Source organism: Procambarus clarkii, chromosome 38, assembly GCF_040958095.1.
Source record: "Procambarus clarkii isolate CNS0578487 chromosome 38, FALCON_Pclarkii_2.0, whole genome shotgun sequence".
In the NCBI taxonomy this organism is placed as follows: Eukaryota; Metazoa; Arthropoda; class Malacostraca; order Decapoda; family Cambaridae; genus Procambarus; species Procambarus clarkii.
In genome coordinates this window covers 20,035,495-20,055,701 of record NC_091187.1, presented here as the reverse complement: position 1 = coordinate 20,055,701, position 20,207 = coordinate 20,035,495, and the positions used below count along the sequence as shown (strand labels likewise).

At 45.5% G+C, this 20,207-nt stretch overlaps 1 protein-coding gene and 1 long non-coding RNA gene across 2 annotated transcripts in view; both read left to right on the top strand.

The window, feature by feature from the left end:
* LOC138349880 (uncharacterized) overlaps positions 1-20,207 on the top strand; it is a 609,089-nt gene that overhangs the window by 168,352 nt on the left and 420,530 nt on the right. The gene's annotated exons all lie outside the window — the stretch shown is intronic.
* LOC123771936 (cell adhesion molecule Dscam1) overlaps positions 1-20,207 on the top strand; it is a 138,032-nt gene that overhangs the window by 48,296 nt on the left and 69,529 nt on the right. Inside the window, exons 10-15 of the mRNA XM_069337449.1 lie at positions 768-1,049; positions 5,892-6,011; positions 14,580-14,759; positions 15,662-15,793; positions 16,498-16,656; positions 18,199-18,392. Of these exons, the coding sequence (XP_069193550.1) occupies positions 768-1,049; positions 5,892-6,011; positions 14,580-14,759; positions 15,662-15,793; positions 16,498-16,656; positions 18,199-18,392 (1,067 nt within the window). The remainder of the gene's footprint in view (positions 1-767; positions 1,050-5,891; positions 6,012-14,579; positions 14,760-15,661; positions 15,794-16,497; positions 16,657-18,198; positions 18,393-20,207) is intronic.

The window sequence follows — 20,207 nt, the reverse complement described above, 5'->3', positions numbered from 1 at the left end:
AGCGGGAGTCGTCGAGGATTCTTTCATTTGTTATTCATACATGTAGAGGGGAGGAGGAGGGGTTGGGGGTGGAGGGGGGGTGAGTGGGGAGACTGCAGAGGAGTTAGAGAGCGCCTGACCCAAGTCAGTCACCTGTGAACCTCTCACACATCTGGCTTCCACCTGCCGCACATTACGTGTTCCATGACTCTCTCTTGATCTGTATATTCTGTCAGAAGTTATTCCTCTCATTTTTTATAATAAAAATTATTCTAATTTGCATCTTTCATCAATTAACTATAAATTGAACCTTATCTTAACTCTGTACTTAACTTATAATATTACTGTAGTGAGAAAACTGCTTTGCCTCATGTATAGACAAAATATCCTCGGAATATGTTTTTCTTCCAGAAACCCAACCACTTGGACTGGTCGGAATAGCCACGACCTCGCATCTAGCAGGTCGGCGTTCAATCCCCCAACCTGAATGGTTGGGCACCATTCCTTTGCCCCGTCCCATCCCAAATCCTTATCCTGACCCCTTCCCAGTGCTTTATAGTCGTAAAAACTTAGCGCTCTCTCCTGATAATCACCTTACCATTTCTTCCAGAATTATATAATAGCTGGATGTTAAGCTTGACATTGTTTGCAGGTAAATGTTTGCTGTCAAGTCCTGTGAAAAGTCTCCAGTGCGCTCCTGTTGAGCTTCATTGTATTATATAACACTTGATAATATATATATATATATATGTGTGCACAAACTCATCGTGTGTGCTTCTTACCGTCAGAGCCGCCGGTGTTGGCAGAACTCAAGTTCCCCGAGGGTCTGGTGGAGGGGATGAGGCTGTCTGTGGCGTGTTCCCTGCTGAGTGGTGACCTGCCCATCAGTCTGAGGTGGTCGAGGGACGGCCGCCCGCTGCCCAGGGACCCCGTGCTCACAGAGACCCACTCACAGTTCTTCTCCAACCTGGTGTTCTCGGACATCCGCGGCAGGCACGCCGGCGAGTACACCTGTACTGCCTCCAATTCCGCCGCCTCCTCCACCGCCTCGGCCACCATGCACGTCATGGGTGAGTTGAACGCCCTTCTCTTACGGGGTCTGGGTGGCTCATGGCGCTGGAGGGCCTCTGTGTTGATGTTATTGTGGGGCTGTTTCCCACTGAATGGTCAGGTCTGGTTCCCACTGAATGGTAGGGTCTGTTTCCCACTGAATGGTAGGGTCTGTTTCCCACTGAATGACTGAATGGTAGGGTGTGTTGACTGACTGTGTCACCCCAGGCTCCAACTAGTTACACTAGTTGTAGTGTAACTAGTTCTATTTGTGTAAAGTTTATTGAGTTGTTTAACCTGACTTTTTAGGCTGTGTGCAAATATAGTGTCTATACAAATTACAGACAGCGTCAGTGTGTTGTGTTGACGATTGTAACAAGCCATTAGTGTCAAGATAATACACTTAAGACCTTGTTAACAAAGAGACAATTGTTTGAAGTGTGGCCGCTTTTAGACGAGCAAGATTCTCATTACCGAGAAAATCAATTGTAACACTAAGGTGGCTCGACCCAGCGACCAGGATACTCTCAGTCGCGCTCCTTACCCCTGTAAGGTGAGTTATAGGGGTAAAGTGACCTTAACCTTACCCCTGTAAGGTGAGTTACAGGGGAAAGGTGACCCCTTAACCTTACCCTTATAAGGTTGTTTTCAGGGGTAAGGTGACCTTAACTCTACCCGTTGTGAATTGGTATAAGTTATACAATCTGGGATTCCACTGCATCCACAGGAAGTCTGGAGGCTTCACCGAAGCCAGTCTAAGCCAGTCTAAGCTTTACATATAACCCTTATGAACTGTGGTGTAGGTATAGTAGGTGATCAACCCTACACTCCGGCTTGTGTCTCTGAAGCTGCAGGGTGGGGGTTAAGGCCCTACTTGACCTTCCCCACAGTGCTTGTGGGTCACACGTAAACACTTGAACTGGCTTCAGTGACGCCTCCACACTTCCTGTGGTTCCAGTGGATTACCAGGTGGTATAACTTACAGCATGTCATGGTGCAGGGGGTAAGGTGCGCGGCTGGGTGTCATCTCATTGCTCCAATTGATTTTTGGTTGATATGTATCACAGTGTGATATATATAGTGTGATTTGTTTGTATATTTTTATCGCCCTTCTTGCAGGTGGGTGTGTATTGTGCCTGTTTGACAGGACACATTGATATGACACGACATATTGATAACTGGGGATGTAACTGACAAATAAGCTCCATTTTCAAAGCTCAATATGATGATGTTGCAGACATTTTTACTCAAGCAGCAAGCATGCAGAGAGTGAATTAGTGTATTAACAATAATCACTGACATACTAAGGGGCACAAAATAATTGATCTCAGAGCAACCAAGGCATGATTGCTTGTCTCATTCTCTCAAGATTTGCCAGAAGCTTTAGTTCTTCAAACGTGTTAATGATTATTATACATCTTGAATAACCCAGGAACAGTTTCTTCTACTCTGTTCAATGTAGTGATTTAAAAGTTAATTAAAAGCAGTACATATTATTGGACTAAGGAACTAACACACAGTGTCAAATAATCTGGCATATTAAGCATTGATATCAATATTACAACTAGTAAATGTCTTCATGGGTTGAAGTGTGTCTTTGAGCCCAGTAAGTCGTTTACAATGTCAGAGTTAATACCCACTTCAAGGTAACTCTCCCCAACACGTTTCCTGTTTTGAATGTTGACTTTGAAAGCAAGAGAGCCGTTTTTATCAGTATTTTACGATTGTATAAGTTTCTATATATGAGTGAATAGGAAAAAAGTAAATAAGTGAAAGGTTAATAACAAGAGAAAGAGACAGACAGACAGACAGACAGACAGACAGAGACAGAGATAGAGAGAGAGAGAGCGCGGACAGAGAATTGCCTCCAGCCTGCTGGTTTCTCTTGAATAGAGTGGTGCGATTTCCATATATATTGAGGGTTGAAGACATAAGTTTATAGGCGAGTACAGATTGCTTCTTGTGCTTGTCTATGCCACCCCTGGCTCCTGACTGTGCCACCCCTGGCTCCTGACTGTGCCACCCCTGGCTCCTGACTGTGCCACCCCTGGCTCCTGACTGTGCCACCCCTGGCTCCTGACTGTGCCACCCCTGGCTCCTGACTGTGCCACCCCTGGCTCCTGGCTGTGCCACCCCTGGCTCCTGGCTGTGCCACCCCTGGCTCCTGGTTGTGCCACCCCTGGCTCCTGACTGTGCCACCCCTGGCTCCTGACTGTGCCACCCCTGGTTCCTGGCTGTGCCACCCCTGGCTCCTGGCTGTGCCACCCCTGGCTCCTGGCTGTGCCACCCTTGGCTCCTGACTGTGCCACCCTTGGCTCCTGACTGTGCCATCCTTGGCTCCTGACTGTGCCACCCTTGGCTCCTGACTGTGCCACCCCTGGCTCCTGGCTGTGCCATCCTTGGCTCCTGGCTGTGCCACCCTTGGCTCCTGACTGTGCCACCCTTGGCTCCTGGCTGTGCCACCCTTGGCTCCTGACTGTGCCACCCTTGGCTCCTGACTGTGCCATCCTTGGCTCCTGACTGTGCCATCCTTGGCTCCTGACTGTGCCACCCTTGGCTCCTGGCTGTGCCACTCCTGGCTCCTGGCTGTGCCACCCTTGGCTCCTGACTGTGCCACCCTTGGCTCCTGACTGTGCCATCCTTGGCTCCTGACTGTGCCACCCTTGGCTCCTGACTGTGCCATCCTTGGCTCCTGACTGTGCCACCCTTGGCTCCTGGCTGTGCCACCCCTGGCTCCTGACTGTGCCACCCTTGGCTCCTGACTGTGCCACCCTTGGCTCCTGACTGTGCCATTTTTGGCTCCTGACTGTGCCACCCTTGGCTCCTGACTGTGCCATCCTTGGCTCCTGACTGTGCCACCCTTGGCTCCTGGCTGTGCCACCCCTGGCTCCTGACTGTGCCACCCTTGGCTCCTGACTGTGCTACCCTTGCCTCCTGGCTGTGCCACCCCTGGCTCCTGACTGTGCCACCCTTGGCTCCTGGCTGTGCCACCCCTGGCTCCTGACTGTGCCACCCCTGGCTCCTGATTGTGCCACCCCTGGCTCCTGACTGTGCCACCCCTGGCTCCTGACTGTGCCATCCCTGGCTCCTGATTGTGCCACCCCTGGCTCCTGACTGTGCCACCCCTGGCTCCTGACTGTGCCATCCCTGGCTCCTGACTGTGCCACCCCTGGCTCCTGGCTGTGCCACCCCTGGCTCCTGACTGTGCCATCCCTGGCTCCTGACTGTGCCACCCCTGGCTCCTGGCTGTGCCATCCCTGGCTCCTGGCTGTGCCATCCCTGGCTCTTGACTGTGCCACCCTTGGCTCCTGACTGTGCCATCCTTGGCTCCTGACTGTGCCACCCTTGGCTCCTGACTGTGCCATCCCTGGCTCCTGACTGTGCCACCCTTGGCTCCTGGCTGTGCCATCCCTGGCTCCTGACTGTGCCACCCTTGGCTCCTGACTGTGCCACCCTTGGCTCTTGACTGTGCCATCCTTGGCTCCTGACTGTGCCACCCTTGGCTCCTGACTGTGCCACCCTTGGCTCCTGACTGTGCCACCCTTGGCTCCTGACTGTGCCACCCTTGGCTCCTGACTGTACCACCCTTGGCTCCTGACTGTGCCACCCTTGGCTCCTGACTGTGTCACCCTTGGCTCCTGACTGTGCCACCCTTGGCTCTTGACTGTGCCATCCTTGGCTCCTGACTGTGCCACCCTTGGCTCCTGACTGTGCCACCCTTGGCTCCTGACTGTGCCACCCTTGGAACAGTCCGATCTCTTCCTCTTTCGTTGTTTCCTTCGCTGCTTCATTTACTATGTCTCCTTCCTTCCTTCCTTCCTTCCTTCCTTCCTTCCTTCCTTCCTTCCTTCCTTCCTTCCTTTCTTCCTTCCTTCCTTCCTTCCTTCCTTCCTTCCTTCCTTCCTTCCTTCCTTCCTTTCTTCCTTCTCTTGCTTCATTCGGCCATTCGCTGCCTGGTCCCATAATAACAGTGAGGGCTGTGAATAATGGGGCCCGTCCTACCACTTAAAGAGTTCACTATCTGGTGAGAGCCGCTCCCCAGTCACTATGGTGGCTTGTGCGCGCGCGCGCACACACACACACACACACACACACACACACACACACACACACACACACACACACACACACACACACACACACACACACACACACACACACACACATGTGGTGGAGGCTGACTCCATACACAGTTTCAAATGTAGATATGACAGAGCCCAATAGGCTCAGGAATCTGTACACCTGTTGATTGACGGTTGAGAGGCGGGACCAAAAAGCCAGAGCTCAACCCCCGCAAACACAACTAGGTGAGTACAACTAGGTGAGTACACACACACACATACACACACATACATCCTAGGTTGGCCAACATAAGAACTGCCTTTAGTAACTTATGCAATGAATCATTCAGGATCTTGTATACAACATATGTCAGACCAATTTTGAAGTATGCAGCTCCTGCGTAGAATCCATACCTAGTCAAGCACAAGATAAAGTTGGAGAAAGTTCCGAGGTTTGCCACCACACTAGTACCCGAGCTGAGAGGTATGAGCTACTAGGAGTGACTATTGTAATTAAACCTCACGTCAGTAGAAGAGAAGAGTTAGGGGAGACATGATTACCACCTAATAGATTCGCAGGGTATTTGACAGGGGCACACATGCTTGTTCTTTGGCACGAAACGTTGGACGTTATTTTGGCTCTAAGAACATCTATCCGTGCCACGTTTCTGATTATGGTATCACCTTATATTAATTGAGTCATTTTCAGTGTGCGCAATACATATGTGTACGTGTATCCAGGCTTTAAACCCTCTTGTGGTGTGCGTACGTCAAGTAACAGCTCGCGCCAAACTGTTTCAGTGCCTCCGTCGTGGGTGGTGGAGCCGCACGACGTGGCGGTGGTGGGCGGGGAGGAGGTGGCCCTCGAGTGTCACGCCCAGGGCACTCCCCCACCCACAGTCACCTGGAAGAAAAGCACAGGTTAGTGTCCATTAGTGTATAGAGGGGCGGCTGCTGCTCAGGGGATATCTCTCTACATCCTGAAGGGCAGTAAGGGCCGGCCATCTGATTAGCCCGTGTCTGTTTACATACTGAATGGGCGTAGAAGCTAAATCGTTGATCAGTTGAATTGTGTCGAAATCCTGTAGGTGCCTAGAAGCACCTTCAGGATTTTAGGCATTTAGATTGGTCAGCTGATGTGTGTTTACATCCTGAAGGCACGTAGGAGCTAAAGACATGATCAGCTGATGTCTGTTTACATCCTGGTAAGTACCTAATCAGCTGATGTCTGTTTACATCCTGGTAAGTACCTGATCAACTGATGTCTGTTTACATCCTGGTAAGTACCTGATCAGCTGATGTCTGCTTACATCCTGATGGTCCAGAAGTGTATGTCTCGATACACATTTAGATATATCATGAATAACAGGGTCTTATGTATGCTAGACTTGCTTTTTACTGGAAATATATTATACATTCAGTTTCAACATGTTTGTGGTAGGCGACTCCACCACAGTTTAACCACAATAGCTGATGCACCAGTGAGTCCCAATAACTAACTTACCTTCCGTTGCCTAACAGGAAGTTAATATTGAAACTCAAGTTGGTTGGGCTTCCGGCAAGTTGAAATAGGATCCGCTCTGGTTGCGGAGACGAGAGTTGCACATGTTGCTGGTCAGAACACATTGTGCTTGTGGGTGTTGAGAATTAATCTTAGGGTGTTGGGACAAATCGGGAACATTTCCACAAGCCAGAAAGGTCTAGAATAAGGTCCAGATGTGTGTGCACACAGGAACACAAGCTTGGTGACCTTACATGTGTGTACAAAAGTCCACATGACTGGTTACCGTGCATGTGTGTATACAGAGCCTCACGTCTGGTGTGTAAACTCAAGCACACTTGTGTATACCAGGACCTCTCGTCTGGTTTCCCTACACGTTAATGGGCTGCGTGAGAAATATCCGTCCGATGTAATATTTGGAATTCCATCAAATATTTATCACCTTTACAATTCGAAAATGTCTTAGTACAATACATGTTTTGAGAAAACATTTGATAAATGTTTTTTGATAAATGTTTTGGTCAATCTTCACTTCACTCTTTCCTTATTTATTTACCCATACCTTCCATTATATAAAACCAAAATCAGCAGTATTGTCCAGAGTTCTTTGAAATCCAGAAGTGAGAAAACTAGTCAATATCACGGGCAGCAAATCAAGCTTGCCATTTTCGGCAATAGATGGAGAGTAAGAGGGTTGACCCGAGACGAGTGAGGGGTAAAAATACCTCGGCCGGCAGTTTCCGATCCTCTTTTCTTTAGCTCCGACTCCCCAAGTTTAATTAATCTTGATCCTCGGCTTGGGGAAGTCTTTCAGGGCGGGAGAAAACTATTCCCAAGTTTGTTCATTAATGTGCCGTTATTCGTGGCAATTACAGACCGTTCATGTGCTCTTGTCTGGAGGGGGAGCTGGCGGCCTGTTGAGGCTCTGGTTGTTATTGTTGGTGGTGTTGTTCATAGTGTTGCATTGGTATTGTGATTAGTTTATTGAGGTATAAATACCTCTCTCTCTCTATTATATATATATATATACACTAGCAGTTCCCGGCCACGTGTTGCTGTGGCTCAGCAACCTTCCCTGCCCCCCAGTCCTCCCCACCAAGGGAGCCGGTCGGCCGAGCGGACAGCACGCTAGTCTTCTGATCCTGTGGTCCTGGGTTCGATCCCAGGCGCCGGCGAGAAACAATGGGCAGAGTTTCTTTCACCCTATGCCCCTGTTACCTAGCAGTAAAATAGGTACCTGGCTATTAGTCACCTGTCACGGGGTGACAGGGGGTGGGGGCCTGGTCAAGGACCGGGCCGCGGGGACACTAAAAAACCCCGAAATCATCTCAAGATAACCATTCCCTCCCTCACCCGTCTCCTCGGCCTCCCAACAATTCCCCACTCCACCGGGCCCCCTTCCTTCCCCACCTTTAACCCCCCTCCCTTGTCCCCTCGTCATCCCCACCATCTCTCACTTCCGTCCCCTCGTCATCCCCACCATTCCCCACTCCCTCGTCCGATGCCTTCCCAAATGGTCTGATGTTCCCATCAGAAAATTAGGAACATCAAGTGATCTGATGTTCCATCACTGAAATATAAGAAAAACAGTTAAAAAATGAAATGAAAATATGAAAAAATAAAAAAAATAAACTATACTTACGAAATGAATGGTATGGTAAACAACACAGCTCAATTCCAACGCAATTCACACAAAATAATTAAATGAAAATAAATTAAAATTTATGAAAATTCAATTTATAAATGGAATTGTAACATATTTAGTATAGCATGTGTGTTGCTCTTACATGCAACAAATGGCGCTGTTTTTCATCGAATGAGATCGATATCTCATTCACTGCATTCCTGATATCTGTTGTTTTCGTTCTCTGTAACTCCATTCTCAAAGTATCCTGCTCTGTATCCTGCTTTACATCCTAGCATAAACAAAAATAGCAAACGCCTTGTCCTGGGTTCGTATCCTGGCCGGGGAGGATTTAATGGGCGCCAATCCTTACCTGTAGCCTCTGTTTACCCAACAGTAAAATGGGTACCTGGTTGTTAAACGATTTGGCGGGTCGTATTCCGGGGAACATAGGATTAAGGACTTGCCCGAAACGCTACGGCTGTACAAAAATGTAAGAACTCGTGTATATATAAATAAAAATAAAATAAATAATAATAATAATTTACGGTACACTCTCAAGAGTTTCCGTTATGCTAGGTATATATACATGGTCATTTTCTCCGCCATCGCAGACTACCGCAACGTGGATGGACAAACAAAAGTTGATGTATTACTGCGTCATATATTTTAATATTTAGCAGCTAGCGCGAGACAAGCGCGGAGCGCTGGTGGTGAGCGGCGCTACACAAACTTCAGATACATGAGGCATGAGAGCAATTTACCTGTTCACTTCACCGCCACCATGCGGCCGTGTTGACAGTGTGCATGAGGTAAAGGGTCTGCCCGCCAAGAAATGTGTCCAGCAGCTGGACCCATGTTTACTGAGCACTTAGTGGGAGTGGGGGTCCAGGGGAGGACCTGCCGGCACCAGAAGCTCATGTTGCTTGCCTCGTTCGCTGACTGATGCAATATGTGTATGTCTGACACAGTACTAGGGTACCTGTGTCTCGCTAGATCCTACGGTGTGACGCAGTACTAGGGTACCTGTGTCTCGCTAGATCCTATGGTGTGACGCAGTACTAGGGTACCTGTGTCTCGCTAGATCCTACGGTGTGACGCAGTACTAGGGTACCTGTGTCTCGCTAGATCCTACGGTGTGACACAGTACTAGGGTACCTGTGTCGCTAGATCCTATACGGTGTGACGCAGTACTAGGGTACCTGTGTCTCGCTAGATCCTACGGTGTGACACAGTACTAGCTAGGGTACCTGTGTCTCGCTAGATCTTTCGGTCTGACACAGTAGGTTACAGATGCAACTGTGAAATTGGTGAACCCAGATATTGGGAATGCATCTTCTGCCAAACAATCACAGAAAAGCCACTACTTCACTATCTCCTGGATGTGAAGCAACCAACGACCTTTGAAGAGCTTTAAGAATCCCTGAGTCTTGCAGTAACCACCCTGAAGCCATCAACACTGCCACTCTTCTGGTCAAAAAGGTGTCCAGCAGCTGGAGATCCTCATAAATACTGTCAAGCAGTATCCGTCCCCGCGATAGTAAGGACTGACGATTTAATTACGACCTCAGCACATAGTTTCACACCAAAGATCACATTCACTCCAAAAGGTCTACTACTATTCATGTCCGTGCCATCTCTTGGGTGGCTTAATCTTCATCAATATCATCAGTATAACTCCAAGAGTGGTTCAGTACAGACGCTTCAGAGATACCTGACATCTTTAACATTCACCAACAACAATGTAACACTCGACGGGTTCAGTTCCTACCCTCACAAGACGCTTCAGCCTCGACACACAGCAGACAGCCAGACTCAGGCCGCATCCAGCTTCTATGCTCTCGTCTCGCACTTGAGCTCTTCGACTCCGCCCGCATTCAGAGCACCACGTTCTTCGACTCTCACGCCGCATCCGAGCTCTCTAACCTCGACCTCACTCAGCTTTCTTCCCTGCTCCAGGCTTCGTTTCGTCTCAACTACTACTACACTTCAGTACATGCCAACAAACCAACTGCTGTAACCAAGACTATACTAAATAAATATACAAAACCACTAAACTCGTTGTGTCTAGTCAACCAAACATGTACACGTAAATATATGTTACAATTTATTTCAGCACTTTTACTCTCGCATTCAAATTCAAATTGTTATTCCGGTAAAAGTACATACAGTGATGAGCTGTGTATCCTATATACATGTCCAGGTACTTGTACCTGTGAACACGGCTCAGTTCCTTGTGCTGTTGTTTTAAATTCAGCTACTCGGAACAAAGGGGGGTAGAAATAGCCTAAGCTACTCTATCCCTTTGAGATGTATTTATTGCTTATCTCAATAAACATACTTGAACTTGAACTCGGAACAAAAGTTTCAAGTAGCACGGGCTATGGTGAGCTCGTAGTGGACTTAGTTGTTCCTTGTCATTTAAAGTACTATATTTATTATTTCATGTAAATTTCTTATCGTTTCTTACCTTAATATTTGGCTTTTTCTGCACTAACAACTATAAGCCTACCTTATGACAGGCTGCTCCAAGTATGTTAAGGGCAGTTTGGATTTTGTTATCAGAAGTGCCTTGTCATCAGCATATATGGTGGTCGTGATCCCTGGAGGATACATCTCTGATGATATATTTATTAATACATTGAATAAAGTGGGTCTTTAAACTCCCCCTTGAGGGGTACCTAACTGAAACATCCTTTCTTTTGAAATATACCCTTAGTGACACACCTGACCATTTCTACCTTGAAGATAAAAGCGTATCTAATGTTAATTTACTATAACAATGATCTTGCAAACACAGCAGTTCATGGCGTCAGAAGACCTCAAAAATGTTTGGGTACTATCTAACCAACAAATAATGGGTTTATCCATTTCTTTTATTTAAAAAAATAATCACTAGCAAACCAAATAAAGACAACCCAAAAAAGGGTGTTAACTAGATAGATATATAATTCGTTAAAATAACTTTGGAATAAAGATTATATTTACAAGATTGTAAGAACTGTTGTATATATAAAAACAAATTTCGTTTTCTCTTAAACCTGCATGGGCAACCTTGGATTACAACCGACCATTAGGTAAACAAAACAGGGGCAGAAATAACCTACTCTGTTTTAGTTGCTGCTTTTCTGTCTACACCACAACGAAACAAGCACTTTTGAAACTCTTATCATCTTCAACATAAACGCCTCTACCAACATCTGTACTGGTGCAGTCATCGGGAGGACAAACCCTTCATGCAAACTGCACCTACTATCAAGAAGAAGAAGAAAGAAATAACCTAAGCTACTCTATCCCTTTGAGATGTAATTTTTTCTTGTCTCAATAAACATACTTGAACTTGAACAGAACCTCGGGATTGTTTTGTTCAACCTTGACGACAGCTGAACGTCTGGATACCTGCTCCCCTTCATGCAAACTACACCTACTATAAACAAGGAGGATACCTGTTCTACCTGGTAAACCGCCAGCTAACGAAGCGCACTTATTGCTCTGTGAGTCCCGATATTTCCACCTGGCATCTTTCTTAAACAGCCCGCTTTTGACACCCTTGTCGCCTGGGGTCACAGGGAAGTTGATAGTTTTTTGTTTTTCCCTTTTTCTGGTTTGTCCTAGAAGGGGGGTTGGAGTTGGTGTCCGGGCCCGAGGTGTGGTGGGCGGTCCGTCTAATTACCGCAAGCTACCACAAGCTACACAGGCTTCACAAAGTTTCCTGGCAATATGTTAGTAATGAATAAATATGATATATTTACTCATTATAATGTTGGTGCTGAATGTACAACACGAAAAAACTTAATTTTAATCTAAAAGAGTATTTTTTTTATAAAGAAATTAGACGAAAATAAAGAACTAGTGACGCCAAATCAAGTCGACGATCCAAGCGTCGGTTAGGTTAGGTTTGGTTAGGTTAGGTTATGTCAACCTAACCTAATATATCATATTTATTCATTACTAACGTATTGCCAGGAAGCTTTGTGAAGCTTGTGTAGCTTGTTGTAGCTTGTGGTAATTAGATGGACCCGTGGTGGGCCAACCTGACCTCCTTCAAAGACCGTCGCTTTTCGATCGTATGTGTTGCACAAGACCAAAAATTGTTGTACTATAAAATGGAAGTGGCTCATGAAAGTGACGTACTGTCCCATTTTCTGTTTTGGGTACTCTGGTAGGATAGGAGAGGACATTTTAAAATGACCGTTTTCATGACTGCGTCAAACCTTAGGAGGACGAACCTTAGGAGGACAGGCTGGGTGGGCTCCGGGCATGCCCACAGGGTGTGGTGGGCAGCTGGCTCCTGCTCGACTGAAGGGTTGCTGGAAGTCTTAAATGAATTTTGACAATTTCAGTTTTGGGGGCATTCGTGCTTTAGCCATTTTGCTTTGACTTGATTCGGTCACCCACTGGACGCCTGATGAATTGTCATCTGGGGTCACTGGATATCGATAAAGTCTTCCAGTTGGCTGTGTTTGGGGTGGATGATGGCTCTTGCCTTCCCTGTGTGTCACCAAGCACCTGCTGTGCAGTGCGTTTATCTGCTGTAAGGCATAGCAGTTTTTTCTTTTCTTATTGGCTAGCCACTTGGCTAAAGTATTTTTCCTGGCTCACGAGAATAACAAGGTACATACAGCCCTGCCCTACAACAATAATTGTTGAGGCATAAAAGCATCTTCCTAGTTCTTTATTATAATTTTATAATATCTCAAAACTTATGCTTTATCTAACTAAGACATGACATTCTTACTGAAAACCTGGAGCGTACAACCAACTGAAGGAATCTAGAGATTAATTCACAACAAATAAAATTACTTATAGCGGAACGCTTAAAATAGACATTTCAGAATGGACCACTGAGTGAGGAATGCATAGGGGTGAGGAAGGACAGGAGATGACAAGTGGTTGTAATGAAAGAGGTGGGCAGGGACATCCCCTGACACATTCAACCCAAATTATATTCCTCATGGGGATGTTTGTGTTAGGACAGTTGAATTAATATATTAAAGAATTGATGAACTTGGAGAAGGAATTTTGGTAATGCTTAAAAATTGTGAAACTTGCCTGGAATATATGTTACACAAAAGAACAAAGTCTCCGACTCAAAGGATCCAGTCTCCGTGGTTTAGTGGTAAGACACTCCCCTTGCGTTCCACGAGCACTTTGTCATGGGTTCGTAACCTGGCTGGAAGGATTTACTGGGCGCAAATCTTTAACTGTAGCCTCTGTTTAACTCAACAGTAAAATGGGTACATGGTTGTAAAAACGATTCTTCGTGGGGAGTCGTATTCCAGGGACCATAGGATTAAAAACTTGCCCGAAATGCTACACGTGCTAGTGGCTGTACAAGAAACCTAATCTTCTTATCCTAATTAACAGATCAGCCTTGGAAAGGCTTCTAGTTTCCCTGAACAGATGAGCTATGTTATGTCCTCCAGAGCCCAAGTTGCAGTTCTCAATCACTCTTGAGACAAATCTAAGAGTATTTGTGTTTACATTTAAGAGGCAGAGCCAAGGTTTAGGTACATCAATTGTGAAAAGTTGACATTTGCATTAATCAAATGAATCCTCAACTTGGCATTATCATTTCATATATTGCCTCTGTTCCCTAATGGCTTTGGCAGGTCAATATAAGTGTAGCAGTAGTGTAAAAGTAACAGTAGTGTAGAAGTAGTAGTTTAACACTTCAATCTGATTTTCTGTTTGCCTGTCTGTCCAAGGTTTGATGCCAGATGATTGGGGCTGTCTTTGCCTAACATTGCAGGGGAAATGGTCTGGGGTATTGGATGGATATAGGCTGGTCAGGAGCACCAGAATTCGAGAGCAACGTGCCAGGGTCTCATTTTGACTACTGTTTTTAGCACTGTCCACTGGCAGTACCCAGCTAAATATTTTGAAAACAAAAATTTCAATAACTTTTATAATAATACATGCCATTGATCTTGGGAAAAAATTTGCATAAATTTTCAGGAATTCCTACTTTGGCTGTAGTTGAAGAAAACAGATGATCCTCTTACAGCTTGGGACTTTCTCAATCCCCTCCCATTTGACAAAAGCAAATGGATAATGATTATATTTCATGAATATTTCAGAGTACTAGGTGCCTCCCACCGGTGGACCACCCACAAGTCAATAGTTGACTATCATGTTATTTTTGAGAGGGGGGGGGGGGGAATTGGCTGACAACAACACAGACAGGCAAAGGCAGACACAGATGCTACGGCCCTCACCCTGGTGTTAAGCCCCCATCACCATGATGCTAGCTACAGATGGTGACTGATACATAGTCTTCCCAGCTTGACGCCTTCTTTTTTATATCAATAATTACTTAACTGCAGATGGTGTTTGTCACTAATTACTCAAGGTATTCCAACAGATGATGTGGGCATGGAGGAGGGATCGGTGGTGGTGGATGATGGGTGGCACATCAGAACACCACGGGCGGGCTCCCTCAGGATCAGGGATTCTCGGGCTGAGGACAGTGGGCGCTACCTCTGCCATGCCCAGAATGACGTCAGCCCACCCATCACCAAGATGATCTCGCTCTCAGTCCTTGGTGAGTCTGCTAGTTGTACTGTGCTCCATCGCTAGATTTTGTTCCACATTTTTAGTCTGAATTCCGAAACATTAAAAAGTTATACAATATTCAGAAAAACTAGGCTTAAACCAATACTGTATCTGTTGGTGTCTTAATTATTCTTCTCCTATGACATTCTTGGTTCCAACAAAATGTTTTTTGAATTACTGTAGTACTAGATGCAATAATCTATATATTTCTCTTGTTGTGTTTATAGAAGGTAATAAAAAATGTTCTCAGACTATCAGTGCAAACCATAACAGAGGATTACATATCCTGCCACTGGGTGTTTACCTGCTTGATACCTGCTTGATGGGGTTCTGGGAGTTCCACTTCCCAAGCTTGGCCCGAGGCCAGGCTTGATTTGAGAGTTTAGTCCACCAGGCTGTTGATTGGAGCGGCCCACAGGCCCACATACCCACCACATGCTCGCTGGGAGGATGTTGAACAACTGTAGACCTCTTGATGTTTACACTGTGTTCTCAGATTGTGTCTATGACACCCCTGCACTTCACTGGTTCTATTCTGCATTTTCTTTCAATGTGCTGTGTTTGTGGCAGAACCTTGTATATCTTGTCACTGGGTATATGCTGTGTTTGTGGCAGAACCTTGTATATCCTGCAACTGGGTATATGCTGTGTTTGTGGCAGAACCTTGTATATCCTGCCACTGGGTGTATGCTGTGTTTGTGGCAGAACCTTGTATATCCTGCCACTGGGTGTATGCTGTGTTTGTGGCAAAGAGCTTTGTATATCCTGCCACCAGGTGTATGCTGTGTTTGTGGCAAAGAGCTTTGTATATCCTGCCACCAGGTGTATGCTGTGTTTGTGGCTGAGAGCCTTGTATATCTTGCCACTGAGTGTGTGCTGTGTTTGTGGCAGAGGGCGCCCGAATGGAAGAGCGGGTGCTGAACGAATCTGCTGCTGTGGGAGACAGTCTTGCCCTGCGGTGCCCTGCCAGGGGTGACCTGCCTCTTGACTTCACTTGGGCACGTGATGGCCTGCCCCTACCCGGTGAGTATTCCTCCAGCATATTTGGTTTGCATTTACATTATACCATCTGTACAAGTTCATCAGTTATTATGGTTATTCTGTACTTGGTTCCCTTATTATGGCTAGTACCCACCTCTTGCCCAGTACAGTACCTACACCTTGCCCAGTACCTACACTGGTGAGTGTAAGGTACAAAACATCCACAGTGATCAGTATAAGGAACTCACCTCCCTCCTAGAGTACGACTTAATCAAACTAGAAATGCTCTACAAATCAAGGGGCCCAGAATGTGGAATGACCTTCCCAACCATGTTAAAGACTGTACCTCTCTCAACCAGTTTAAGATAAAAACTAAACACTACCTAATAAATTCCCTGTAACCTACCTTACCCCTCTATTGTCAACCCATGTCTGTTATTTTTTTTTAATGAACACTGTCAACCTATTGTATTTGTGCTGCTTTTCAGTCATGTTCCCCCTTTTTTTTTATCTTTATTTGTATTTGTTCTCAACACATTTTATTCTTTATGCTCAATTAGTATTAAGTTCTAGATATTAATGTTTTTCCTGCCCGAAACGCATTGCGTAATAGTGGCTTTAGGCATTGTATGTACTAGCTCTATCTATATATTGATCCATTAATGTAACATCACTTGTATGTATGTACCTTACCTGAATAAACATATTTATATATTTATTTATTATAAACTTGTGTGGTGGTACAGGAGGACTGTCGTCAGAGGCGGAGGTGCGCCTTGAGGAGGGTGGGAGGGTGTCGGTGCTGGTGATCGCCTCCACCACACGGGCCCATGCTGCTGTCTACACCTGCCAGGCCTCCAACCGCTATGGTGCCGACTCAAGAACTTTCTTCGTCAATGTTGTTGGTAAGTCAAGACTCGATGCGCTCATTTGCCTGCTCGAAAATTTCAGATCTAATAAATTTCTTCATTAGATTGCTAAGCAGGAATTAATAAAGGACAAATTGTCAATATTTTAAAATAATATTTATGGCTCTGTTGGGTAGTTCAATTAGAATATATTTGAGATGTTAAGTTCACATTTTCTTTTCTGGGTAGGGGGAAAGAAGATGCATTTAGAAATGTATGATAGCTGTACTGAAATGGAACCGAATTATGTATAGATAAATGGAATGTAGTGACCACAAGAGATAACATGTAATATTGATTAGTTTATTTCACTGTAGAAATTAAGTTTAATATAAAATGGTTTTTAAAATTTTATTTAATATGATAATTCACTCTTCAACTCTTATATAGAATATAATATATCAGGATTAATCTGAATGATATGTTGACCAGACCGCACACTAGAAGGTGAAAGGACGATGACGTTTCGGTCCGTCCTGGACCATTCTCAAGTCGATTGTGATGAGGAAAATTGATTGATGAAGATTAAGCCACCCAAAAGGTGGCACGGGCATGAATAGCCCGTAAGTGGTGGCCCTTTTCAGCCATTACCAGTATCATTAGATGATACTAGAGATCTGTGGAGGTGCGACTGCACCCTGCGTGACGGGAGATGTCTCCCCCATGGGCCCGCAGATTGATTGATTGATGAAGATTAAGCCAGTCAAAAGGTGGCACGGGCATGAATAGCCCATAAGTGGTGGCCCTTTGGAGTCATTACCAGTATCAATAGCTGATACTGGAGATCTGTGGAGGTGCGACTGCACCCTACGGAAAGGTCGTGACCTCTGTGTGTGATGAGGAAGTAGATGCAGACAATAAATAGGCAAGAGAGAGGTGAGGAGCAAGGTAAGGTGTAGTAGAGGGAATAGTAGTAGGAATAAGAACGGCAGAGGGCCTATTGGCTCATACGAGGCAGCTCCTATTATAACCACCGAATGAGAAGAAGATAGTAATAGGAATAAGAAGAGGATAGCAAGGGAACGTAAGAGAAAACAAAGAACAAAAACGAGAGAAGAGAGAAAGAAAAGGAAAGAGAAAGAAAGATAAATGGAAGGGTAAGCTTATGTTAGGTCACGTTTGTTAGAAAGATTAGAGCATTTGATTATATACTGTGAAAGGGAAGAGTGAGATACATTACCAACTCACACAGACAAATTTTCCCTAAGAACATCACTGCATATCTTTAACGCGCCACTACAAACTACCTGACTAGCTCGCCACTACAAACTACCTGACTAGCGCGCCACTCCAAACTACTAACATGTAAATGATAACTTGACTACCTCACCTAAGTAACCTTAGTACCCTAATCACTGTAAATAGTTTCAGTATGTTATTACTGTGTATGATCTCACTAGCAGTGTGTATGATTTCACTGGTGCTCAATGCTGGCCTATGTTAAATAAATGCAGCATTGTTGATCATGTTGCATACTCCCTGTTCATGTTGCATTCCACTGACCATGTCAGCAACTGCAGGATGTTTCTCCCTCTGCAGAGCGGCCGGATCCTCCGGGTCACGTACACGTAAGGGAAGTGACAAGCCGCCACGTCTCCTTGGCTTGGGCGCCACCCTTTGATGGAAACTCTCCCCTCACTCACTACCTTCTGCAACACTGGTCTGCCCATGATGCAAACCCATCACCTATTAACACCACCCTACCGCGGGACCTGACTCAAGCCACCCTGAAGGTAGGTACATGGGAACTAACAGTAGCCATGATGAAGGCAGGGAAGTACATTGTACCTGATTCAAGTTATAATGAATTAGATATTGCTGAAAGTTGCAAGGTGGCAAATACAACGAAAGGTTAAAGGTTGTGAATCACTTGTATCTCCTCAGCATCTCAACAGGATCAGAGGACTCGGCAGGCATTTCCCCTCCGGATCACCACACAGAGGTGCTGTTAAATAAAACGGGCAGCTCTATGGTCTCTGGTAGTGTCATTGACCCTTCAGCCTAATTCCTTGAGAAAGCTCATGGCACCTTTACCCAGGGACCAAATGTCTCAAAAGCTATGGGAACAGATGTTGCAGTTGCCTGTACTAGTGTGATTTTACTGCTTCCCGTATGGTTTGCTGCCCCCATGCCTGACCAACACCATAGGATACATAGGGGAGAGCCAGGGTGGATACACACATGCAATCCCACACAGGCTGTTTGCCATTCGTCCAGAGATATATGGTGATACCATCTGGGCAAAGAACAGGATCACCAGGGTTCTGGCCCATTAACAAGGTTCTCTCTCTGCCGGGCACTGGGCTGCAGCAAGGCAGAGATGTCTTGATGTCATTGACATCATTGTATCTTGCTTGCCAATCCTTGAAGCTTATGGAATGTGTACCATGCAAACCATATCTATCAGCTTTCAACTTCTTGCAAATACACTTGTACTCAGTGTAAATTGGGGCACAAAGACAGGGGGCTACTGCAATACAGAGGGTCTCTGGATCTAGACATGTGCTTGTTGTAGACACAGGTACTGCTAAAATGTCCTCTGCATGGGGACACTAATAATAGGGATCCCCACTACATGGGGGATCTAAGGCAAGCTTTCCCTATTGTGATAGTGAAGCATGGAGCACGTCTTATGCTTTTTTCTCCACAGGGCTGTCCCAGCTGGCCTGTTTGATGTTTGCTGGGTCTGATCTGGGTGTTGGGGGTGGCAAGAGCATCCCACTGATTGGAAAAATTCAATGAAGGCAGGATTGTGTATCCTTGCAGAATCACCAAGCTAGTCTCGTAATATTTCTTTTACAAAATTGCTCAGTGTAGTTCAATGGGAGCCCCATGTACCTGTGGGAGTTTTAAAATCTCAGGCTGTACACTACTTCATCATATGATGTGCAGTCATAGCATAATTACTCAGCCCATCATAGGCGATGCACAACCAAAGAGTTAAACAAAGAGGTGTGGGAGGGAAGGATGGGAGTGGAAGAATGGTTTGTCATTGGGCTATAGACCTGTCATTCTCTGAAGCATTATTAAGGCCACTCAAGTGCTTACTAACCAACCAGCAACTAAACTTCAATCCAGACACATAGTCCAGGCCTAACGTAAGTGCTCTGTATTTTTTGCAAATAAATGGGTTATACTTGTCGATGTACCTATGTGTAGCAGTGTTCAAATGTCCAGATGGATCTGTTATGTTGGTCTCCTTTTTCACGTGTCACTGGCAGCTACTTAACGTAATTTATTACCCATTTTCCAGTTAAAATACCACTTATCATTGCCACTTTTATTGTCATTTTATAATTGCTACATAAACATCCTATTCCCAATGATACAGTTTCTATCCCAATTTTAACATCACTGTCACGAAAAACACAGTACAGTTGTACACAATGTTGAACAAACCACACACTAGAAGGTGAAGGGATGACGATGTTTCGGTCCGTCCTGGACCATTCTCAAGTCGATTCAAACCTATCGACTTAAGAATGGTCCAGGACGGACCGAAACATCGTCATCCCTTCACCTTCTAGTGTGTGGTCTGTTCAACATTC